Raw genomic sequence first — 25,188 nt, forward strand, 5'->3', positions numbered from 1 at the left:
AACCGCTTGTGTGCTCGGTATTGAATTAGAGCGCACGAGTCACGGCTGACTGAGTCGCTCATTCCATCGTACTCACCTTCAAGGGTGGGCCATCGTAGTCGCTTGATAAGTCTAAATATTAAGAGGACTAAATTATGGAAATAAGTTTTCCTAATTACATGCATTGGTGTATCTAATTTAGTTTAGCCATCGAATTTGAATTGAATTACTTAAAAACTTAATTTCTTTTTATTCTATATTTATTTTATATCATACGCATTCATGATTAAATTTATTTTACTATTTAATATTTTATAGAAATAAAAAAGCAAATAACAGTTTAAATAATATATTAGAAAAAGAAAAATTGTGAGATGACACACTGGTAAACAGATGTCTTACTAAGATTTGATTAACCATTGGATCAGGGGCGGGGCCTCCAGTCTACGTTTCGTGATCCAATAAAATCAAGTCCGTCCATCCATGTGATCTACTAAGGTTGAGACACGCTCTCTAGTAAGTAGAAACCGCCAAGAGCGATCTCTTTCAGACATGGGCGACTGTGATCCGTATTCATTCTAGGCGTGTAATGGAGCAATTAAGCAGTGACTCCGCTAAATGATACAGAGACAATAAAATGGAGGAAGATGCTGTTTACGATAAGATGAAGCTTCTATCTTCTATCCGTCTAACTGAACTCATTCAAGTCCAGAGGTTTTACCATGCCCTAAAGAATATACAAAACGTTCACCAGTGCGAACCAGGTCTTCCACTCCAGTTTCTTGTGATTTTGTGGTCCCTAATTGCTCCAAACAGTAGTACCATTTCCTTCAAGGACGAAACCCAGGACAAATCACGGGATGACGAGCTTCTTCCCGGCGTAAATAGTGTCTCCCGTCAGCCCATTGGCCTCCTTGATTGCATCGATCGAAACCTAAAACCACCCATACCTCACACTCTAGCTCAAGAAAATCCAAATAATTTATGTTTAATAGTAGATGGAGAGAAGCAGAAAAGAGCTAAAAAGAAGATTACTCCGTATTTTCTAGAAAGGCCCCAAAGGGTATCCCCCTTTTCGATCTTAATAGTCTGCGGAGCAGCCGGAGATCGTGTTTTCTCTAGAGGGATAGGCATAATCGGCACCTGAACAGAAAATATTATGAACTACGGCGGGAACAAAAAAGAAAGTAGCAGATGTTTCCACGGGAATGTACCTTCGTTTCTGGGAATGGAGAAGACTGATGGCAAACATCCTTTTTGGGGAAGATTGTCTTGAGGATGCTCATAGCGATGCCAGAGAATACAACGAATCCTGCTGTTTTGGCGACGGCGGGCTCCTTGCCTTTGGCGTCATCGTCGTCCACTCCATTAGCCCTGGAATTGGACATTGGTTTCGAGGTCTCCCGTCAGTTCGGTGGCTGAACAAAAACGCAAAACCCAAGTGATTTATTTTCTCTTTGTCGTTCCGAGTCTTCCGACTTCCGAAAAGCGTTGGGTTCAATCCAGGGTCTCGGACGCCATCATGGGCACGGACCTCGCTGGTAGCCTTTCCAGTTTCGTTATAATAAATGTCCATTAGAAGCACTATGTGGGGGTCCTTTGGGATGGAAACGTTGTGTTGCCCATTATTATAGAGTTGTTAGCATTATACCCCTGCAGGCTGCAACGTTTTTTGGGAAAAAAAAAAAAAAAAAGTAGGTTCCACCGAGATTTGAACTCGGGTTACTGGATTCAGAGTCCAATGTCCTAACCACTAGACCATGGAACCAATTGTTGCTTATTTTCATTCCTATTTAAAACAATACCGATAAATAGCGTCTATAGAGGGGACCAAAGCTTGTCCACAAATTTTTTACAATATCGGTAGGTAGAAAGCAGGTTGCGTGGACGCCATGGCACGAGTTCACAACTTTCTCAAGTGAACCGTCAGGTGCGGCCAAGATTCATTTAGGCCGTTGTAGACTCCAATTAGAAATACGCGGCTAAGAACACCATCTCGGCTACACCGTTTAAAATTGCCTCCAATTTCCATTTTTCAGTCCTGGAATAGACCTCTGAATATTCTCCTCCTCAAATAAAACGCCCAAATACAATTTTTCGAATATCTGTTAACGCTTTCTTCTTCCTTTCTTAGGAAATCCAAACCTTCTTCAGATCACCATTTTTTTGCTGCGCAGTGTGTGATGGCTCAATTACTTTCTCCAGTTTGCACGGATACACTTAAATTCCAGAATCCGGTTCTGTTTCACACGAAGGATAGATGGTGGAGGCCTGCAAAAGGCAATCAAGCGATGATCAGTGCAAGACGGAGAGACAGCAGAGTAAAAGCAGCAGTGGAAGACTATTCTGTCGGTCAGAACGAGATATCTGATGACTATTACGCCGTTTTGGGTCTGGTAATTGGAATCATCGGCTATTTTCTTCTCTGTTTTTCTTTCGCTCACACCTATTCTTATGTTTCCTGAGATTTGATGCCCTGTTTGGGTTTCCCGAGAGAGTTGCAGTGAATGGAAATGCTGTTAAGCTATACGTAAAGACGCACTAATACGTTCCTTTTCTTCTTTGCGAATCAATTGGCACTTCAGTGCATCGGTCCTACTGCCTACTGGTGGATTTGTTGCTTTGACTTCGCTTATAAAATTACTGATTATGGAAATTTTATTCTGGTTCCAAATTGCTTGGTATTTTTGCCAGCTGCCAGATGCCACTCCCTCGCAGATCAAGAAGGCGTATTACAATTGCATGAAAGCCTGCCATCCAGATTTAAGTGGAGATGATCCCCAGACCACAAACTTTTGCATGTTTATTAATGAGGTTTATGGGGTAGGACCTCAACTCGATCCTTTTGGATCAAAATTGAAAATGTCGTTACATGATAATGAAGTTCGGAAGCGCAGGTACTCAGCGACCCCGTGCAACGTATGGTTTATGACGAGATTCATGGGTACACGGCTACTGCAATTAACCCCTTCTTGGATGACACCAGTCCGAAAGATCATGCGTTTGTGGATGAATTCAGTTGCATAGGTAGGAGACGATCTTCCTGTCTTTCGAGCAGCATTTATAGAATAACAACAGTCTTTGTCGCTCTTTCCCTAATATCCTCAGTCAACAATGACTTTCTTTGTATAATGTCGTTCTCTTTGCTTCGAGAAATGGTTAAAACTACAACAGTGAAAGCAATGCTATCTGATTAATAGATTTTTAGTGGCTCAAGCAAATACCCAGTTATGTTGACTGCTTGATTTCATAAAATTATACAAATGGAATTCCTGTCTGCGCAGGCTGCAAGAATTGCGCTAACTTAGCTCCAGATGTGTTTCGGATTGAAGAAGATTTTGGAAGAGCTAGAGTCTACTGTCAATCTGGGAACCCTGATTTAGTTCAACAAGCTGTAGAAAGTTGGTAAGTATCATTATTGAAACGCAGCAAGATATCCCAATTGTATCAGAAACTTACAGGAGTCATATTGTTCCTTGAGGGGGCTCATTAGTTTGCCTTTTTGCCAGCCCAGTTGATTGCATTCATTGGATATCTGCTGCACAGCTTTCACTGCTTGACGATGAAATGCGGAGAGTAGAGAGAGTTAATGTAAGAAGTGTAAATTTACTCTGTAATTAGTACACAAAGATAATCTGTTATGAAACATTTCCTTATTGATGCACAGGTGGGATTGATGCTTGCGGGCATGGGAGCCTCAGCTGTTGATGTTTTCAGAATGGTAAGATTCGTACATGTGTTGATTTTCTTTGCCATAGATTTACATTGTTGATCATATTAGGGTGTTGTAACTTGTAATGTGTTGCTTCGTTTTCTAATTTGAAAACAATAGGAGATTATAATAGTTGAAATTAAGCCTAGGAACAAATACAGAAATGAAAAAGAGTGAGCTTAGTGTTGAATCTCAACATAATGTTTAGCAAACATCCCGGCACACATCAAGCTAAGCCAATATTAGCCAATTATAACTTTTTTTTATCTCAGTGAAATATTTAAATACAAAAAATGTATAGCAGGATCTTCAGTTGTTTTCAGATGTACTTTTCACCTTTTTTTCTGATGTACTATTAACTCATCGTTTGTCTTATAGTAACTTTTGCAATCCAATGGACCTGAGTCGGCTGAATAAATCTATTCAGTGTCTTCCAGCCTTCTCATGCTGCTTAGTAGCTTCCCTGGTGTAGCATTTCTTGTAATCGATATTCACTCGTGATGCAGGCAAGCTCTCGTTGGGAAAAGCTTCAAATGAAAGTTCGGGTAATCAGGCTCTCTTAACATTGCTTAATTCAGATATGCATCAAATCGCTGGATTCATTGGTTTCTAGCTTGTGTTCTGTCTTCAATTGTCTTCATTGTATCTAGCAGCGGTAGTTCTTCTCTCTAATTGAAGATTTGATTTATACAAGTTACTCTGGATACCCATTTCTGGCGGATTTAGCTTCTTCTGTGTGACAACTTTGTCCGCCCCTGTTTTCTCTCAAGAACCCAGCACAGAGTACTCCTAATTGTGCTGTTTTCTTTCTTTTTCTTTTTTCCCTGAAAGTAATTGAGTGACAAAGATCTCCTTAATTGGTGGGGCTATCGCATTTTTTTTGGTATTCTATTTCCCAGCGAACTCTTAACTTACCCTGATTTTTCCTTCAATTGATATTGAGCTTCATTTGCAGGATAAAGCCAAGAGGAGGATGGCGAATAAAAAAGGTTCAGAAAAGTCAGGGGCTTATTGGAATAATCTGTGGGGAAAACCTAGAGATTACCAAAATTCTGGTACTGCTTGATACTCAAAGAGTTAATACAGAACTAATATTATCCTGTGTCATTTCTTAGTGTAGATTCTGCTTCTCATCAATTATCTGAGTTTTATTTGGGGCAAAAGTTTCAATCTTGGGCATGTCCGTAGCTGCTTAATAGAGTATGCATCAGAGTCTTTCAGTAAAAATGATTATCAAGTGACTTGGTTGGCAGAGGAAGAAGTGAAAGAAAGGGCAAGGAGAGCCGCAACAGCAGCTAGGAGGTGGAGAGAGTACTCCAGAAAGGGTGCCGACAGACCTCCAACGTTCAAACTCCCCGAGGTCACTGCCGACGAAGACTAATGGCTACCTCATATAGTCCATCTATGAACTTCACAAACAGATGGTAAATTCAAGCCATTACATTTACCAACAAACGAAATATAATTAATTGTAAAGCTAATTACTTATAGAATGTTCTCCTAATCAGCAATTGTTATCTATCATCCAGTGCCATGTAACATGTGTATAATAAATTCATCTGGTTCAAAGCTGGATAAGTATTATGAAACAAAGTCTCTAGTTCATTTCTTTTATAGAGTTAGATTTGGGAACCGTGATGAACAAAATCAGTGACATTTAGCACCAGGCCTCAAAAGCCATTGGCCACATTAAGGGGTGGCTTCAAACCGGGCTGGCTCGCGAGCAGCTCGAGTTCGGCTCGGTGCCGGCTCGGTTTGATTCGAGCTTGAGCCGAACTCGAGTTATGAAATCGGCTCGTTTACCTTAACGAGCCGAGCTCGACTGAAGCCAAGTTCGGTTCGTCGGCTTGCAAGCCGGCTCGAGGTGAGTCGGGGATTGGTATCGGGTCGAGAGCAGGAGCGAGGGGGTAAAAAATTTTCCTCCCCTCGTCACCGCCGAGCCCCTCCCATCGGCTCTTGTCACCACCTCTACCGCCGTTGACAGTTGTTCGTCGGCCGCATCTGTGGCCGTCCGTTCTATTTCTTCCTCTCCTCGCCTTCGCTTCTGTTTCTGTCGCCGCCATTTCCGTCACTGCCGCTTCCGTCGCCTCTGTCGCAGCCGTAATCCCCGATGACAAGTCCTCCCCAGCGCCGTAACCCCCTTCCCTCCTCGTCATCTCGGCGGAAAACTAAAACCAGGGGAGAAATAATCTCCCCCCTCCCCTGTGCGAAATCACGAGATCATAAAGTAAAAAAAAATTCCTTAAACTCTCCTTCCTCATAGCTTTTGAAAAAATTTTAAAATACATATAGAAATAAGTTTCTATGAACTATTAGTGTCTCATGTTGTTTTTAAATATTTTTTAATTGAAATTTCTTATTAAAAATCATATAATTTTATAAGTAAGATTTTCCTACCAAGATGGGGTAGAAAACTGTATAAAATTTTTTTGAATAAATATTTATGCTGTAATACTTTTAGCATGAAGCAATTTTCATTGCAATTTTGTGTTTGACATTTTATTTGATTAAAAATTTATCGATAAGTATAATAATATATTAGATTGATTATTAATTTTTATTTATTTCCCTAGAAGATGCAATAAAAGGTCCATTTAACTTTCCTAAAAAAATTTTAAAATATTTTTTGTAATTTTATAAGTCACTAAAAGTAATAGGATTTTATTTAAAGTTTTTTTTTGGGAATATGTATCATAAGAAAAATATTTCTAGTTTTTCCTAGAATATAAATTTTCATCTAGGGGCACTAAAGAGGCCATAGTAAATTTATGGCCAGATTCAAATATTACAAAACAAAGCTAGACAACAATTGTGAGTAAAAAAGATTAATATTGGTGTATTTTAATCCATTATTAAAATTCAATTCTGAACTTCCCCTATCATTTTTTTTTTAAATGTATGCATAATTTTATATATAATTTATTCGAAACCTTCTCTAAGTGCGAGATCATAAACAAGGAAAAAAAAACTCTTTGTCCCTTCCTCATGACTCTTGAAAAAATTGAAAATATATTTTAGTAGAAATACATTTCTATAGACTATTAGTGGTTTTTTTAATAAATGTTGAAAAGACATTTTTAGTAGAAATATAGGGGACCATTAGTGCCTCATGTTTTTTGAAAATATTTTTCTAATTATATTTAAAAAAATCATATAATTTTCTACGTAAGATTTTCTTGCCAAGATGATTAGAAAACCGTATAGAAAAATTTTGAATAAGTATTTGACAATTGATAATATAATACTTTTAGCATGATGCAATTTTCATAGCAATTTTGGGTTTGATATTTTATTTGATTAAAAATTAATCTATAAGTATAATAATATATTAGATTAATTATTAATTTTTATTTATTTCCTTAGAAAAGGCAATAAGAGGTCCATTTAACTTTCCTAAGAAAATTTAAAATATTTCTTGTAATTTTTAGTAAGTCTCTAATAGTAATAGGATTTTATTTAAAGTATTTATAGTTTTATTTGGGTAATTGTAAATTGATAATGATATTTCATTTAATTTTGTTGTGTTTGATTATTGTATGGAATTTATTCATAATGTTATGCAATGTATGGAGCGTTTATACTATTTTATGGAGTGTATAAACAATTTCATGGAGTGTTTATGGAATGTATAGACAATTTTATGGAGTGTTTATGCAAGTATTATGTATATAGATTATGTCCAATTTTAAATAAAGGTCATACCGAATTTTATATAAGTATTATATATATAGATTATGCTCAATTTTAAGTAAGGGTCATGCCCAATCTTATACATGTATTATATATAGAGGTTATACCCAATTTTATATAGAGGTCATGCCCAATTTTAAATATATGTTGAAGCTTAAAACTCAGTTAAAATTTTTGGGCTGGAACTCATAATAATTTTAGGCTCGATACAAGGTTCAGCCCAAAGTTCGACTCAAAATATTTAAATCCGCTAGGTTCAATGCCACCCCTGTTTAATTCTTCTTTGAAGTCGGTCTCTTGTTGTTAGATTTTAGACGACGTTCGCAAGAGAGCGAGTAACTGTAATTTTGCAGCTGGTCATTTCAGTCCAGGTTTGCGAGTTATGTCTGTGATTAGAATTTAAAGAGGGTCGGAACGGCAATGGCTTCAACGACCTTATTCTAAACGGCACTCTGCCGACAAGTTGCAGGCCGCATGATTCGTTGAGCAAGGCACAAGGACACAGTGTCAACGAATTGGATATCACGGCTGCCTCGGGCCCTACCGATGCTCCACGCGTCGGGCCAAAGAGTTGAGATCCTGTTTAGTGGAGCGACTCGCATATTTGATCAACTCGTTCGGTAAAGTGGGAATGGTGGGTGTGGGTGGTGACGTCACGTCTGAAAATCGTTCCCAGAGATTTTAATTTAATTTTATTATCTTCCTCCCTTGAGCAGAAAGCTCAGAGATGATCTTGAATATGGAATGAGCTACGGATGATCCTGAAATCCAGAGAGATAATTGGACCAAAATGCTCCTTCTAAAATCACGGATAATTAAAATAAATGCAAACCGTTAACTAGTAGATTTTCTGCCCCAAATCTTCGATTCTATTTCTGTTTCTGTATTTACAAAACCCCATTGGGGCGAAAAAGGAAATACAGGAAACGTAAATAAAAAGAGACCGGGAATTCTGTGAATTCAGAGGAATGATAGAGAGGACGTCATCTTACGGCCATCGCAACGGCCGGCGCCTGAGATGATGTTTCGTTTCGTTCTCGGAAAAAAAGAGACGGCAAAGTATTAGAGTCGGTGGAGAATTGTGAATTCAGAGGCGGTGGGGAACAGTGGAGCTCATCATCTCACGACTGAGGCGACGGATTGAGCCCAAATTTTGAGACGGTCCTTCATATCGTTCTCGTCTCCTCCAGATGTGGCGATTATCCAATAATTTCCAGCCGGTTTATATTCTTCTCGACTGATGTCCCAAGCCTCTGATAAGTAGGGTCTAGAAACAGTGGATTGGTCTGCAATTTCGTGCTCTCCATCTTTTTTCCCCAATCTTTGCAATCCAGGCAAAATCGAAATCAGCTTCGAATCAACGTCTTGCTCCGAGAAAGTAAATCCCAAATCCATAAACCCCTTCAGTTCCTCGAATTCAAGATCAGATAAGCTCTTACTCAGCCCCTTCCTTCGCGGCCGAGTAGGTGTCTTCTTTGAATGCGTCCCCGCTTTCTGTCCTCCGTTTACCTCCACCAGCGGCGGACAGGATTCTTTCCCGGAGAGAATGGTATCAAGCCTAGGAGCCTCCAAGACTGAATTCGGAGAAAAAGGATCCGACATGGCATTGAGCTGGTCGCTGAGAGACCGATGATGAAGGCTTCGGAGGCGACCTACTTGGGGTTGCTGTCGCTCATCGGCAGCAGCTGGCGGCGGCGGAGGAGGATCCATCGGATGTTCATCTTTTGCCGGAGAAAGAAAGTAAAGCGGCTGCGTGAGAATATGCCGGTCGAACCAGTAGAAATCAAAGAGGCTCAGCACTTTCTCTTCTTCTCCTCCCATGGCGGTCGAATCCCTCTGAACCCCCTATAGACACCTAGATATTGACTAGGCAGGCAGTCGCCTCAAATTTATACATATATATAGGAGGCATGGTAGCGTGATTCTCCCCGATTTTGTCCAGAATTACTGGTCGTCTCTTGTTGTTTGATTTTAGACGACGAGCGAGTAAATGTAATTAACATTGGAATTTGAAGCATTAAACATTCAAACTAATCAACACGAGTAATCGTGTATATTTAGGGCTTGTTTCGTTGATTTCAATCACGTGTTGTTGTTTTTCTATTCCCGGAATGAGACCTGTACAACGTAGACGGTTGACTGGGAATGAATTAGCCTTAGCTGTCCCCGTTATTACATGCCTACCGCCGATTATGGTTTATTAGACGTGGAAATGTCGGCATCGGAAACTCCGAGTGAAGGGTCTTTTTGTCCGGTCGATGACTCTCTCGTGACCCGCGAGGAAATCGGAAACTTTTAAAACGTGGTTTCGCCAAAGTGTATGGCACGTGTACCTTCTTTTATGAGTGGCACAGGTTTTTGTATCTCCCATATTTTCTCTGTTCTTACCTTTATTTAACTCGTTCTCACGTTGGTACGGAGAAGGAGAATGAGAAGCCATGGCGTCGGACGACTTTTAATACTTGGGCTTTGATTAAAGAAGACACGGAGGTAGGATTTAGGAACGGGAGCAATCATATGTTTACACGAAATGGAACATTCCTGGTGCCGCGGAACGCACACAGGGGCTGACAAGTCCAACTTTCTCTCTTTGGCTGCTCCCTCGATGTGGGCTTCCGTCAAATCTTAGATTGCGCGCTTCCAGGAGGGTTCGGAATGCCAGAAACTAATGGGACTACCACTCCAAGTTTTGGGGCAATGATAAGCATAACAAGTAGAGAAGGCGAAAGCTAGTTAGAAGATTTCACCTCTACCAGAGGACGGTGCCGGTGATGGTGCTGGTGACGACTGCATGCTTGTTTCTCATCGCCATTAAGTGGGAAGGAGTGGATTGCCGGGCAAATCTCCTTTGGCAGTGGACTGAATCATGATCCATTGTGTTGAATCCTGAAGGTGAAGAGGGGCGGGGCTTGTTCACTCTCCTGCCAAAGAAGACGTACCCAGTAATGCACCTGTACATTGTAGCTGCGTCTCGAGTACTCGCAGTCTTGAACACTACAGGTGGCGGCATGGCCAATTATTTATGGCTTGCTACAGTGCATATGCCCTTGCATATACCTATATACTTTCTTTTGTTACTAGTGTTTAGTATTTTATTAATACCCAAGACAGAGAAATAAATTTCATGTCCTTTATACGGAAGAAAAGTCCTTAAATTTCATGAACCCAGCCCAAAGTCGATGTTTTAGTAAGTGATTGTTCTTTCAGTTTTCAGGCCACACAAAAACTCGCTTTCTTGCCTTTGTGCAGAAAGAATGAGAAGGGAACACTTTTGAAAGGAAGATCCGCGGTATGTTCTTTTCGTCGTCCATGGGTCGAGTTATCCGTCATGGCTATCACGTCCTTTAGATGGACGAAGAGGCGGTCCTTTTCTGAAGCAGCTTCCGCCACGTACCGTCGTCTTATGTTGGTGATGAATCACTACTTGTACTCAGGTTTGCCAACATATAAAACAACAGCTCCTAATCCGTTTCTTGGGCCTCCTTTTTACGAATTAAAGTAAAGAATTTTTCAAGGCTGGCGTTGGCATTATTCACACCCCAGAGATTACCTTTGTGGAGTCGATCGAGAAGATATTGCCTTATTCTTCTGTTCTGATATTGATTTTTTCCATTTCGCTATATGTGAAAGACATCTTGTCAAAGATTTGTCTAAATCTTGATGGTTAACAGCTCAAAAGGAAAGAACCTTGGATTGTGATGACGAATAAGCTGGGTTCCACAGCGGCTAGTGTTCTTCAAATATTTTTTTTATCAACCAGAAGCAGACACCCAGTGCTTCCTCGACTAGGGTTTGAAATATGCTTCTGATGTTGACCCTGATTTTGTTATGAAGAAACTCGATTCCTTTATCAACTACGAGATGCTTCACAACTTCAGTATCGCTTTCAAAACAGTCATGCACTTGCTTTCGAGTTTCACCTCATCGCCATTATCAAACAAAACTGGTGCTACATAGGTCTTTAGATGCCTAGTTTAGATCAAATGGGTAGTATCCACAAAGGGAAACGCTTTACTGAAAAGTGAAAAGGAGTACGTGGTTGCAAGGTAGTGAGGAGGAGGTGAGAAGAGGGGGACCAATCGTGAGCCAGAGAAGCTAGAGAGGAATTGTGCCAAGCATATGCCAGGTTAACTTTTTTGTTTTTCCGGCATATCCGGGCCGAGATTCACTGTTGACACGGTATAAGAGGGCGTAGAGGCCTAGCATCTCCATGAACACGAAGCATTGGCCATCAGTGGAGAGGAATACGGTGGTATGAAGTCCAGTGTTGTCGGAATGACAGGTGCAATTTTCCTCTGGCAGAGCGTCCCGCGAGCACAACTGTTCTAAGTCTGCTCTCTGCCAAAGGAGAATTGCCCTGCCATTCTCTCGCACAATCAGTGAAAGAGTTTCTCTTGCTGGCATGCAGAGATTATAAAGCCGAAACTCGAGTATGCAAAAGACGGGAAGTCCTGTTGAGAAACATTACTTTATCCTACTTTAATATGCTTATCCATTATTTAAAGTAACCTGAGAGCTCCTTGACTCGTCTTTTCTCTCTGTATTCAGGCAGGCAAGCTCATCTATGACGACGCAGATCTTCAACAGATTGCATTTGCATGGACGTAGAAAGGTATGGCGACCACGTAATCTGAAAGGAGAGTGGCTATGATATTTCTTCGGAGACGAGGTGTTTAGCCTCGAGTGATTGTGTGTTCTAGTTTTTTTATGTATTTCGCTCGTTTTAGATTCAAACTTTCCGCTTTTCATTTCTCTTTTTAAGCCACAAACTGAAACATTTTCTCGAATTTATATGTTCTTCTGCTTTGTATTTTTTATTGTTCTCCTTGAAATTCATAGAGACTCCTAACGGGTACTGCGCTTATGAATTTCAAGTTGCAGATGACGAAGGTGATATGGTACATTTGGCGATCAATTTCTGAAAGCTTTGAGCGGAGATGCACCGAATCAGCATTTGCAACTTTTAGAAGATTTTCTTTACTGGGTTAAAAAAGAAAGGAAAAATGTGCCCTGGATTTTGAGCTGAAGCTTATGATTCCATGATTGTAAAACCATGAAATAAAGTTTAAATTTCTTATTGTTTATGCTGTTTAGAGGATGAGAAAACTTTCACCCCAATTCTTCTTGTTCCACAAAAATATTATAAGGAATTGAGGAAACTCTTTCCTTTTACTCCAAACTATGATAAGGAATTGAAGAAACAGGTAAAAGAAAAAAAAATATTAGAAATTTTGCAGTAAAAATTAGTTTTTTGGTCATTTTGTCTTCTTGGTCTCATACAATCTTCTCTAATTAATGTAAAAGCCATAAACTACTCAATGCACTAAGAGGCTTATCATCAAATTTGAGTAACACAAACCTAACAACCAACATCTATGTCCTTATCTACAGACCAAGGGAGATAATCAAATCTCTCTTTTGGAGTCTTGCTCGACTTTTTCTCTTGATTCCTTTTACTTTTCGTTCAGTTCTTCACTATAATCAGAGCAGGGTAAAATTGCGCATAGTGATTAAAAAAAATTTGTCCAAGGCATGAAAGAATAATGGAGCAATGACGGTTTGCTTTTCTTCTAGTTGCACAACATAGTAACATCTGCAGTAAGAGTTCTTGACCTTGCAAACCGTTTTGAACTGGTGTCTTGAATTACATCTGTTCATGTTGTGCTAACCCAAAATCATTGTGGATTTTTCTAAGGTTTGTAGTGGTAACAAAGGGACCAATTTCTGTATCTGCCAATTTTCATTGATAGTGGATCTCTCTTCCTCCTCACCTTCCGATGTAGACAAAATTTCTTTTCTTATATTTGATTTATTTTTGGTTCTGTTCGGGTTTTTCCGCTTCCATCCTAACACCAAGTTTTAGTGCTTGTATGGAACCCACATGAAAGAAAAGAAAAAAGAAAGAAATTTAATTTTTATTGTTTGGCAGTAGAGAACCATCGAGAGAAACGAAAATAAGTGAGAAATCTTAGGGTATGTTTGGAATACCATGGAAAAGAAAAGAAAAGGGGAATTTAACCATTATTATTCCAAAAAATAGTTAGTCAATAAAAATTCTCTCACAAAATTATGGAATTTGGGGAGAAAATAAAAGAAATAAAAATTTGAGAGAAACTTTTAATCATCAAAATTATAAAATTTACTAATTTTCTTTTCTTTTTATTTTTTCACATATATCCAAAAAAGAAAAACTATATTTCTCTTTCGCTTTCTCTCTCATTTGCTATGAGCATCCAAACAAGAGAAAAGAAACTTCTTTTCTTTTTCTCTTTCTCTTTTTTTCTCTCCACTTTCTGTGTTTCAAACACATCCTTAAGGAATTAAATCTCGTGCACAAAAATGAAGGATGCATCAAAGTTGTAACTCGTGAGAGTGTGTTCAGATGAAGGATCCAGTATTTCCATTCATGTCTTCAAAGAGATCATCTCAGTGGCATCCTTTTTCAAATAATTAATCTAAAGTTGTTGTTGAGTCATTAATAACATTTAAAAAAAAATTGAACTTTTGATACAATATCTAGCATTACTTTTTTTATAATTTTTTTTTACTTAGCAAAATTTAAACACCGATGGAAACTAGGGTACAAGGTAGAAGAAAAAAATCGAGGGGAGAATATCAAAGATATATCCCTGATCTTCTTTGTCACCGATCACCATCTTCTTTCTTTTATTGTTCTTGCTCACCGAAGTCGTTGCTCTCATGCCTGGCATTATGTAGAAGTGAATTTTTGTTTAAGTCAGGCATCAAACTAATTTCTTGTTTCCGCTTGTACAGTATTACCGTCTGTACAATATTACTGAAGTTAGGCTCTCATACCATGTGAAGTTGGATCCAAAACCCATTCCAAATAGAAAACCTCTTTTTTAACTAATAAATCCAAAAAAAAAATACTTCATATCAAACTATTCTTTAACAATATCAACCTTGGTTGGGCTTGAGTCTCAACTTAAGTACAACCTCGTTTCCCACTTTTCAAAGGAAAAAGAGTATGAACCTAATCTAAACTTAGGTGCACCTAGTTTTTAATTTCACTTTAAATTATTTGAATTGAATAAATTAAAACTAAATTTTTAATATTTCATTCATCCATCTTGATGTTCATTTGATATCTTTCTTATTAATATAAAATTTTAATAATAAAATAAATATAATAATAATATTATAAATATATCAAGATGGCATTCTATAAATCCTTTAACTTTTTAAAAGAAGACAAATAAAATTGGTTTAACTTAGTCCTAATGCCGAAGAAAATATTTAGTTTACCAATTGAATCTGATTGGGCAAATAAGCTTCAAAGTATTTATTATCATGACACTTACTTATTAATCATTATTCTATATAATTCGATTAATTTAGTTACTCCAAGATGTCATTACTCATCTTGTTGTCACCTACGAAGTGGACATGCCACGAATTCAATGTTCCCACGTGAGTTTGAACTATCTTCTTATCATACCCATGGGCTGCCGCAACTCGAGTTAGGAATAGGATTCACCTACCCTCCATATATGTGCTCGTTGCTCGTTCGCCACAACATTTTAGGGAAAAGAAGATGACTTTCGGCATCCAAGCAACTATCCTCATCTTGTTGATCCTGTGCTCTCACACAATGGCCATGATTGCAGCCAAAGATGTTGATTTCATGTATTTTGTCCTTATGGCTACTCTGCCACTTCTTTCGCTTACCCCCACACTGGCATTGCTTTCATTGTTATTAGTAGATTCTATAACCGTCTGTTACATGAATTTGGCTGTAGTGGCTTGGATCGTATTGCGAATAGTCAGAATGTTGCTTTCCAAGTCAGGCTATTCTGAACCTTCATTATCTATTGATAAAGGATTATCTTCACTTAGGTTCAAAAGATAAGATTTTCTTATCTTCCCTTCGGTTTAGGAGATAAAATCTTCATGATTGTATGTTTATTTTCTATTCTAAATTGTATAAATACCACTTTTAATATGGTATCAGAGCAGATCAATTGATCCTCTGTATATGGTGTCTTCCAATTTTTGTTTGAAATTCTCTCCACCCATCACTCCCTCTTTGCATTTCCCTCCAACAATTCAAACTGAACCACCGACCATGCTTCGTGTGAGCAGTGCGCATGCACTTCAGTAGCAGTAGCCTGCTCGGCAGCCTTCTCCCCAATTCCCCCTACTTGCTTCCCTTTTCCCATAAAAAAAAAGTAGGCAGAGAATAGAGAAAAAAAAAATAGAGAGTGTCTTCCATCGCTACTCCACATCATCACTGCCATCACAAAAATATTCATAGTGCCATTACCCATTGCCGCATCGGCCTCCATGGCCGTCTTCCATCATTGGACCCTCAGTGATACACGTCTGTCATTGCTTCTCACTGGAGTTGAGCCATTTCCACCGTTTTTTTATTGGTTCTATTACATAAACCAGCACGTCATCACCAAAATCCACACTTCAATTTTCATCACCATCAATAGTAAATGATTGTCTGCTCACTGTTTCTCAGTTCCAGCTCAATACAAATCTCTCTCCAAATTCAAGCCTCTCCTTCTTGGTTCCAATTCGTCTTTATCAAGTATGATTACCTTGGGTACATTGATTACTCCAAACCATGTGCACCGAAAACTCTCACTAAAAATCTCTCCCCAAATTCAAGTATCTCCCTCTTGGTTCAAACTCGTACTTATCAGGTATGATCTTTTTGGGTACATTAATGGCTCCAAACCCTATCCACCAAAAACCCTCACTACAAATCTCTCCCCAGACTCAAGTCTCTCTCTATTGGCTCAAACTCTTCCTTATTGGGTATGATATCTTTGGGCACATTGATGGCTCCAAACTCTGTTCACCGAAAACCCTCACTGAAAATCTCTTCTATTGGCTCAAACTCTTCCTTATTGGGTATAATCTCTTTGGGCACATTGATGGCTCCCAACCCTGTTCATCGAAAACCCTCACTGAAAATCTCTTCCCATATTCAAGTCTCTCTCATGGCTCAAATTTGTCCTTATCGGGTATGATCTCCTTAGAAAGTCATTGCCACTTTTCACAATATCAATTACTACGAGACAAGATTAACTTCTCCAACCATGACCTATCTTGAGGGGGCATAATAAGGGATTATCTTCACTTAGGTTCAGGAGATATCTTCCATTTGGTTTGGGAGATAAGATCTCCATGATATTATTTATCATTTTTATTATAAATTATATAAATATCACTCTTAATCAATGCAAAGATGTAATTCAGTTAAGTCTCTCATACCTTCTCCCTCAACCAGGTATTTTTAGATCGATCTTCTGGTGGCTAATGGCTAGTTCATTGGTGCGTGATAGGCTTCCATTACTAAACTCGGGGTCAGCCGGCTGATGAGGTTCTAAAGGAGTTTTGACCTCGAAGAATATCTATCTGCATAGCCACTGGCTCAACATCAAAGTGCCCAAGCAGAGTGAACCGCTGCTTGTGGGAAAGTGCTGGGAAGGACTTTGGTGTTTGCTCTCGCCTGTCAGAACTTGAATTTTTGGGTAAAGCAGTGATGCTCAGGTCAAGGAAAGACCCGTTCTTCATTCTAGACGAGAATAGTGAGCGCATGCGATCACTCTTTGGTCTCCGCTCCCCACCCAGCGAGAAGTTGTATAATGCCCTAAGCAGTGGGGTTGGAGTGGATGTAGCACTCGTGAGTAGCCCCAATGCACTGGGTTCAACCGACGCTCGCCGAAGTTCATGTCTGCGTCAACAAAGATGCAATGGACTTCATTCCTAGCCCCGTCCTTCCAAAATCAACTTGCAGAGGCCATGCCGTCTTCAAACCCTTCACCTCCGACATGCTCAAGAACCAGACTCTCGCCAACGCCATCCGAAAGATGGTCCTTGACGCCTAATCTCTGTCCCTTCTGCAGTGCTTTTCCGAAGCCTTGTCTGTTTCTGGCCTGCTGAACTGCTCTAGTTGTTCTAGTAAAAACCCTTGGTCCTGATATGAGCAATTAATGTGCACAAGCCCAGACAACGGAGTAAGATTGGCTCATGGATACATGATGAGGTAATTGCTTTGCATCTGTAGCTAAAGAGCGGAGCATGAATGTCAAGGGAAGAACAAGAGGTAAAGGTCTCTCGACGCCGACTGATCACTCCAAAAAAAAAAAAACACTTGTATTTTCAAACATTTACTACCCAAGACTTTGAAGCTGATACGCAAAAAATCGCAGGTTATTAAAGAACCAGTCGAGATTACAATGAGATTAGGCTTATTTGTAGGCTGTGAAAAGAGAAAATCTTAATATTTACTCAAGAATCCGGCTCTCCTCAATTCTGGCAGTCAAAAGGTGAATAAAAGACATAAAAAGAATTTAAGATAGTGTCCATTCACGAAGGTGAATACGTTTCATTTACTGAACAGATAAGAATCCTTTATTTTCAGAAACTCTCAATTTCTACCCTTGAATAGTCTCTTGCTTGCCTCAGTATTCTTGAAAAACAACATTTCAGGAAGAAAAAAATCCTAATAGCTTGAGTATGAGTCATTCTTAACAACATGTTTATAAGAACAATAACAAAATAGGGGACTACTCAATCAATTGCAAGTACTAATATGTAGAACCAAGTAACAGTTTAACGTATTGCTGAGAGTAGGGGTGGTATCAAATCAAACCAAACTCGAATCTACATTTGTCCGAGCTAGGCTTGATTTAAATATTTCGAACTCGACCCAAGCCTAGCCTTGAGTGTAAAATTGTAATCGAACTCAAGTCTAATAATTTTAACCGAGTTCAAGTTCGAGTTCGAGCCGAATTCAAGGTCCAACCTACATTTAAAACTTTATATAAATCTATAACTACCAAGTAGAAAATGAAAATCTTGAAGCATATATATTGAGCACAGTAACAAACCACCAATAGAACTGCTCACATTCATGACGCGACATCACAAGTTACTAAATGTAACTGAAGTAGTAGACCTAAAATCAATCAAACTACGAAACTTTGTATTTATACTAACCAAAAGGATCCAGCTTATGCAACAAACTGTTTCTGCGGTTTGTGCGAGTGAATTGCTGGGCAAATCTCCTTTGGCACCAGAAGTGAAAGACGTTCAGCATGAGTGGTTCATGCGAGCCTCCTCGCCCAGATGCCAAGGGAGAAATTACCCTGCAATTCACTGTAGCACTGCACTGGTTTACACGAAACGGAAGTTTATCGTTGGCGTATTTATGGTTGGAAACACCGGGGGGATATGCCACTATATAGTCGAATATCCTCATCGTACCCCTTCGTGAAAATTCGGCTATTTAGTGGCAGCTTTCTGCACATATTTCTACACGAAAGAGTGGTCCATGGAGGGTGATATGTTCTGGTTCTATTGCTCACCCTTGTCATGCAGTCTACTTCTTACACCAATAGTCACTCGCCCAGTACGTCGAGGGTGCCCAGTGTAGTGGAATTGTCGAAAGCATATGCTTTTACCACGATCAAGTGACTTTCCTAAGGATTAAAAACAACCACCGAGACAGGTCGACTAGCAAAAGTGAAGATCCCCATTCCTTCGCATGTTCTTTCTTCTATCCTAATCTGTCACGTGAAGCTTTATTAGCTTTTCAATGGCTGCCTGTCCTTGATTGATTGTCTAGAAGATGATTCGATTATGTGGAAGCTCGGATCCGCCATGAAAATGTGGATGAACCACGAACCATGCCACCGATCAGTTCAATAGTGACTGCCAGGTTGGGTACGTATTTTTTTTACTACCGTGTTACATCTGTTAAGCATCGACTGGAAGGTGCTTAACAGTGCAGATTTTTTCATCGACGCCGATCAAGAGCGACATGCCATGTCTTGCATTCTGGGCATGAGATAACTATACCGTAAAAGAAAAAAGGAGGCTCGACAGTGCATATAATTGCTATCTTAAATCTTCTACCTGGACATGAAACCTAGTATTACCATATGAAGTTTACGATTGCAAAGTGAAATTTATTGTCATAATGTACCGTTATTGTGGTTTAAGGCTGTTTCTGATTGTGATACATATCAGGCAACCCAAAATCCAATACATATTTGATAACCCAAAATTCGATATATATTGGCTAATATAGGTATTGTCTTGGGTATAACAGGCCATGCAACTTTGTAGGTTATGGTTTAATACAGAAGTCCATTTTTAAAAATATTGGAATAAAAATTTTAATTGAGTGCTTAATATAAGAAAAATTAAAATATACCCGTTTTGTAATATTAATGGTGGGGACACAAGTATGCCACCAGCCACCTGAGTTTATACTCGGAGGCATCAGGCCCCACTAGAACCCACCACATTGTGGTTGGGTGATTTCCTATTTTTGTAATTTATTATTTATTATTTATTTTATTTTTATCTTCTTGATTTTACTAGATTTATTTGGTAGTGATTTATGCCTTTTTGAATTTTATTTTCTTCTTTATTAATTGATTGTAATCAGATTACTGAGACAAATTGATGATGAATTAAAATTTTCCTAGTGTCTTCCCATCCCCATCTTTATCTTCTTCCTCTCTCTCTCTCTCTCTCTCTCTCTCTCTCTCTCTCTCTCTCTCTCTTTGTCCTCTTTTCTTTCCCAATTTCACCATCAAAGTTATTAAATCAAAACAAAGATGGCATTCCCCATTAGCTTGGTATCAAAGCAAAAAATCCACCGACCACAGCTGATGGAACTGCTGAGCTCCAACACCTTCGACGATCAGCCAATGCTTCAAGACCTTCAAAAGAACTTGCCATCTCCTCTGCCGCCGACAAAAACCGTCTACCTAGTCGACTAACACAAGCATCCATCATCACCATTCCAAACAATACCTTCCAGCTTTTGTATAACCGCAATCATTGATCATCATCATTGAAGAGGTTTGTTAGATCCATCATCAACCACCATAGCCAAAATCGAGCCTCCGGAGTCATCGATTGTGGTTCCCTTTTCTCCCTCCTCGTCACGGGGTTTCAGTTCTGCTGAGATTCGATTAATCAAAAAGACTTGTTAATCAAACCCCTAATGAGGAGCCTAATGCACATGTGCAATTAAGTGATCTGCACGTGCAAAGCATGAAGTTAAAAAAATTAAAAAAAGTCATCACCAGCTTGTTCGATTTAACTCCAATTCCAGCCCCAGCTTATTGTCTTCATTACGTACGTCACTTTGGTCCACCCCAACCCGCCCACCGAGTTATGTCGTTCTCCTATTTAGTATTACACATTTTATCTTAGATTGCGTTAATATTTATTTTTGTGCTGGTAGTTAGTTGTACCAACATTAATTAAACCTCAAAATCCTTATCTCAAAATCCTTTCCAAAGATAGGAAACCACGTTTTGTTTTGTGTGTACTAATTTTACATGTGTACTTTCAATTTTGAAGCTTTGCCAATCGGAGCGATCTTCGTTACTGCTTTAGTTTCATTCTTTCTTTACCTTATTAGTCTATGCACTACTTTAGTTTCATTCTTTTCATTACTTTATTAGTTTGTGCACTCTTGTCTCTATCTTTGTTGATTTGAATTATGATTTAGTCAATGAACCATAAACAAGACACTTTAATAAGCTTAGAGTTTGTTTGGGCTGACTTGCGGAACTCAATGACACATGTATTTACGGAGTGGTCGCATCATATCAAGAAATGCATCATCCTTCGTTATAGACACCAAAGATGATACCCCAAACAAAATTTGGAACAACTTGGCACCATTGTCGATAGGCTCACTACCCTAGAAATTCAATCAGCCAAAGGAAAAAGCCCTGTAGAAGCTAGGTCTCCTATTGATTATGATCTCAAATAAGAGGACTTCTCTCGTGCTCGTCCTCACATATTTCCTCCTTCTAGGAATCATGCATCTTACTCCCAGCACCATGAGGGATCAGAAGACAATTTTGAAACACATAAGAGTTGAGGCCCCTACATTTGATGGTTCTTTGGATCCATTGGTATTTTCCACGTGGTTTCGCGAGATGGACCAATTTTTTGAGTGGTACAATCTATTTGAGGATAGAAAAGTCTGGTTCACGAAAATGAAATTGATAGACACCGCTTAACTTTTCTAGGAAAACATTGAAAGAGATATTGCGAGAAGACACGAGCGTCCTATTACTCATTGGGAGGAAATGAAACTCTAGCTCTAGACAAAATATCTTCCCACTTCCTATAGAAGCACCCTTCTAGATCAGTGGCACAATCTTAGGTAAGGGAATAAATCAGTCACTGAGTACATTGCTCAATTTGATGTGTTTCAAATGTTGTGTTCTATTATGGAAAATGAGGTTATCACTTTAAGCAAGTTTTAAAAGGGCCTAAATGATGACCTTAGACGAGAGATGATGCTTCAAGGTGTCACCACCATGGAGGATGCTTATAATTTTGCACATAATTACGAGTTAGCCTTCAATTTTTCACCCACACGAGGGTCAGACATCTGTACAATGCCTTTTTGGTCTTCCATCACCAGTTTTCAAGTCTTAGGAAAATCAATTTTAGGAGTCCCCCCTAGAGATTGAGTGCAATCTAGACACCCCTCCATTAGGGGCATGAAAATAATTGTCAAAACTTCAATTTAAGGATTCAATGTCATAAGTGTCGAGGATTTGGACACATCGTGTCCAATTGTAGCACTCGAGCCCTTTTTATCAAGTATCCAGAATATCCATAGGAAGACAAAGAAAATGTGAAGTACAAGATTGATCCCACCAACTTTTGATCTCATATATGAGACAGGTGAAGAAAACACAACCATTGTGAATTGTGTTTGGGCTGATCACACTCCCATCAAGAGGCCAAATGTTGTCCGATGTGTGTTCACTCATTTCAAGGAGTTTGATGATTGCCGTCAGACTCTCTCTCACACTTACATCAAGTATAGAAATCAAGGTTGCAAGGTAATCATTGATGGCGACTGTTACATCAATATCATTTCATCCCGCACTGTTGCAAGACAGTTCCACGTCCCAGACCCTATCGAGTTTTGTGGATCGATGACACATCTATTTTAGTCGAGCGTAGGTGTCTGGTTCCCATTCAATTCCTTGAATACAATGAAGATATCTGGTGTGATGTAATTACCATGGATGTGCATCACATCAGCTTGGACAAACCCTAGTTATATGACCAAGATGTTTCCATTTATGGGCGTTGAAATATTTGCTCATTCTTGTTTAACGGAAAGACCATCCGCCAAAACCTGTTCCGTAGTGTAAAACAGAATAAAGCTCCCAAAAGAAAATCTTGCATTTCAACAATCCCAAAGATTTGGAACTTGAAAAATTGCATGAGTTTGCGATTTTTGCAGTGGTAGCTTGGGAGGTGCCCGTGAAATCCTCAGGTGACCCCCAACCTAAAGTTGAGTCCTTCTTATGAGAATTCCAGGATTTCTTTGCCAAAGAGCTTCCAAATACACTATTACCTATGCATGACATCGAGCATACCATAGCTTTGGTGCCAGAAGTCACACTACCAAATTTACCACATTATTGAATGAATCCTGCTGAACATGGAGAATTACTGTGGTAGGTGAATGAACTCTTCTGGAAGGAATTCATCAGGGAGAGTTTAAGTCCTTACGCATTATTGACCTTACTCGATGATACTTGGCGAATGTGTGTGGATAGTAGGGTCATTAACAAAATCATCGTGAAGTATCGGTTCCTAATTTCATGACTGGATGATATGATAGAAACGTTGATGGGTGTCACTATATTTTCAAATATAGACCTTAAAACTAATTACCACCAGATTCGGGTCTACCTGGGAGACGAATAGAAGGCAGTCTTTAAGACAAAAGATGGGTTGTATTAATAGATAGTTATGCCGTTTGGATAGTCAAATGCATCTAGCATTTTTATGTTCATGATGACACTAGTGCTTCAACCATTTCTTAGCAAGTTCATGGTGGTCTACTTTAATGACATCCTCATATATAGCCATACCAAATACCAACACCTTGACTAGCTCCACCTAGTGTGCCACAAACTCCAAAAAAAAAAAAGATTTATGTCAATCTCTATAAATGTTTATTTATGACTGTTCAAGTGGTTTTTTTGGGCTTCATAGTACTATTGCTAGTGTCACTACCGATCCCCAGAAACTTAAAACAATTGTTGAGTGGCATAAACCTTCTACCATTCATGAGGTTCATAGTTTTCATGGTTTAGCAACTTTTTATCGGTGATTTGTCAGATGATTTAGTTCTATCATAGTTCCAATCATAGATTGCATGAAGAAAGGAGAGTTCTCATGGTTGAAAGCAGTCTCTCATGCTTTCCATAAAATTATGAAACGTATAAAAGAGGTGTTTGTTATGAGATTATCTAATTTTATAAGGTTTTCGAAGTCGAATGTGATGCATCAAATATCAAAATAGGTGGAGTACTGAGTCAAGAGTGACATCCAATCATGTATTTTAGTGAAAAACTTAACGACGCCAAACAAAAGTATTCGTCCTATGATAAGGAATTATATGCGCTTCTACAAGTTTTATGTTATTGACGTCACTATCTCCTTCCGCAAGAATTTTTCTTGTACTCCAATCACGAGGCCCTTTGATATTTCAATTCTCAAAAGAAACTTAATTCAAGGCATGGGCAATGGGTTGAGTACCTAAAAGCATACTCTTTTGTCTTGAAACACCAATCCAGGAGTGTGAATAAAGTGGTAGATGTCCTCAAGCGTAGGATTAACTTATTGTTTGATGTGAGTGTGAAAGTTACTAGTTTTGATAAGATCAAAGATGACTACGCTTCTTGCCCCAACTTTTGTAAGGTGTATACTGAACGATGGTGTCTAGATTCAGACAATACTAAAATTTCTCACGAGACACGCCAACAGTTGGATCTAGATTTTTTCGAGTATTATCAGAGCCTCTTGGAGCTACACTGGATGAGGTCAAGATTTGCCTACCCCAGGATAGTTGGTGGGGACACCAGTATGCCACTAGTCACCTGAGTTTACACTCAAAGGCATCGAGTCCCACCAGGACCCACCACATTGTGGTTGGGTGATTCCATATGTTTTTAATTAATTTAATTTATTTTATTTTACTTTTTTCCTCTTGATTTTACGAGATTTATCAATTGGTGGTTTATCTCTTTTTGAATTTTGAATTTTGAATTTATGTTTGTCCTTTATTAATTGATTGTAATCGGATTAGTGAAACATATTAATGATGAATTAAAATTCTCCTTCTAATGTCTTCCCTTCCTGATCTTTCTCTTCTTCCTCTCTAATCTCCTCTTTCTTTGTTTCTCCTCTTTTCGTCCCCAATTTCACCATCGGAGTTATTAAATCAAAACGAAGATAGCATCGCCCATAAATTAATAGCTTGACTTCTATTTTATGGGAAGACTTAGAGTATGAGTTGTTTGAAAAAGATAATTAGAAATAAGTAACAACTGAAGTTTACCATAAATCTATTATAATACCAAAATGAATACTTACTATAAATATTGCTTGGAGTAGTTTTTGGATTATATAATTTATTCCATTATAAGACAAAGCATTAATTTAAAATAAATTTAGTATAGTATTAATATTAGTTTAATATTAGTTATGAGCTTGAGTTTTAAATTTAACATATTAATCTAAAAATATAGGAAATAAAAAAATTGAACACAATATGATCAAGAACAATCATGTGAGAGTATGAGGTACAACTTCCTACATTATAAGTTAATATTGAAAAAATATATTTTATTTATAATTAAAATTTATTTAACATATAATTAAGCCTAAATTTTAGTGCATATTACTATTAATTTTATTTATTTTGAGTTATAATTTTATATTATAGTAGTAACTAAAATATAATACTACATTAAAATTTT

The 25,188-nt window shown here is 38.5% G+C and overlaps 3 protein-coding genes and 1 non-coding gene across 4 annotated transcripts; 1 reads left to right on the plus strand and 3 right to left on the minus strand.

The window, feature by feature from the left end:
- Window positions 1-598: 598 nt before the first annotated feature.
- Window positions 599-1,474, minus strand: LOC137962573 (uncharacterized). The gene is made up of 3 exons (XM_068809522.1): window positions 1,194-1,474; window positions 1,015-1,122; window positions 599-913 (listed from the first exon to the last, which is right to left on the minus strand). The coding sequence occupies exons 1-3, from the start codon at window positions 1,365-1,367 to the stop codon at window positions 833-835; spliced, it is 363 nt and encodes a 120-aa protein (XP_068665623.1). The 5' UTR covers window positions 1,368-1,474; the 3' UTR covers window positions 599-832.
- Window positions 1,475-1,675: 201 nt separating this feature from the next.
- TRNAQ-CUG (transfer RNA glutamine (anticodon CUG)) lies at window positions 1,676-1,747 on the minus strand. The gene has a single exon. It is a non-coding gene; the product is annotated as a tRNA-Gln (tRNA).
- Window positions 1,748-2,118: 371 nt separating this feature from the next.
- LOC137963962 (chaperone protein dnaJ C76, chloroplastic-like) lies at window positions 2,119-5,242 on the plus strand. The gene is made up of 9 exons (XM_068811191.1): window positions 2,119-2,375; window positions 2,674-2,802; window positions 2,877-3,006; window positions 3,264-3,384; window positions 3,489-3,570; window positions 3,647-3,700; window positions 4,198-4,236; window positions 4,647-4,746; window positions 4,945-5,242. The coding sequence occupies exons 1-9, from the start codon at window positions 2,163-2,165 to the stop codon at window positions 5,070-5,072; spliced, it is 996 nt and encodes a 331-aa protein (XP_068667292.1). The 5' UTR covers window positions 2,119-2,162; the 3' UTR covers window positions 5,073-5,242.
- A 3,255-nt stretch (window positions 5,243-8,497) lies between these two features.
- On the minus strand, window positions 8,498-9,202 carry LOC137963422 (uncharacterized). Its single transcript, XM_068810544.1, has one exon. It carries the CDS (start codon window positions 9,200-9,202, stop codon window positions 8,498-8,500), a length of 705 nt encoding a protein of 234 aa, XP_068666645.1.
- Between the last annotated feature and the right edge of the window lie 15,986 nt (window positions 9,203-25,188).

This window comes from Aristolochia californica, unplaced genomic scaffold, assembly GCF_029961685.1.
Source record: "Aristolochia californica isolate CCGP_79_NKW_82.1479 unplaced genomic scaffold, dmAriCali1.0.hap1 SCAF_4, whole genome shotgun sequence".
NCBI classification, from domain to species: Eukaryota; Viridiplantae; Streptophyta; class Magnoliopsida; order Piperales; family Aristolochiaceae; genus Aristolochia; species Aristolochia californica.

Excerpts from the sequence above, each read along its gene's own strand:
- LOC137963422 (XM_068810544.1), bottom strand. The coding sequence starts at position 9,202 with ATGGGAGGAGAAGAAGAGAAAGTGCTGAGCCTCTTTGATTTCTACTGG.
- LOC137962573 (XM_068809522.1), bottom strand. The coding sequence starts at position 1,367 with ATGTCCAATTCCAGGGCTAATGGAGTGGACGACGATGACGCCAAAGGC. Across the intron at positions 1,123-1,193 it reads CTCCATTCCCAGAAACGAAG|GTGCCGATTATGCCTATCCC; the intron begins GTACATTCCCGT and ends TTTTCTGTTCAG. Across the intron at positions 914-1,014 it reads GCCTTTCTAGAAAATACGGA|GTTTCGATCGATGCAATCAA; the intron begins GTAATCTTCTTT and ends GGGTGGTTTTAG.
- LOC137963962 (XM_068811191.1), top strand. The coding sequence starts at position 2,163 with ATGGCTCAATTACTTTCTCCAGTTTGCACGGATACACTTAAATTCCAG. Across the intron at positions 4,237-4,646 it reads AGCTTCAAATGAAAGTTCGG|GATAAAGCCAAGAGGAGGAT; the intron begins GTAATCAGGCTC and ends CTTCATTTGCAG. Across the intron at positions 4,747-4,944 it reads TAGAGATTACCAAAATTCTG|AGGAAGAAGTGAAAGAAAGG; the intron begins GTACTGCTTGAT and ends CTTGGTTGGCAG.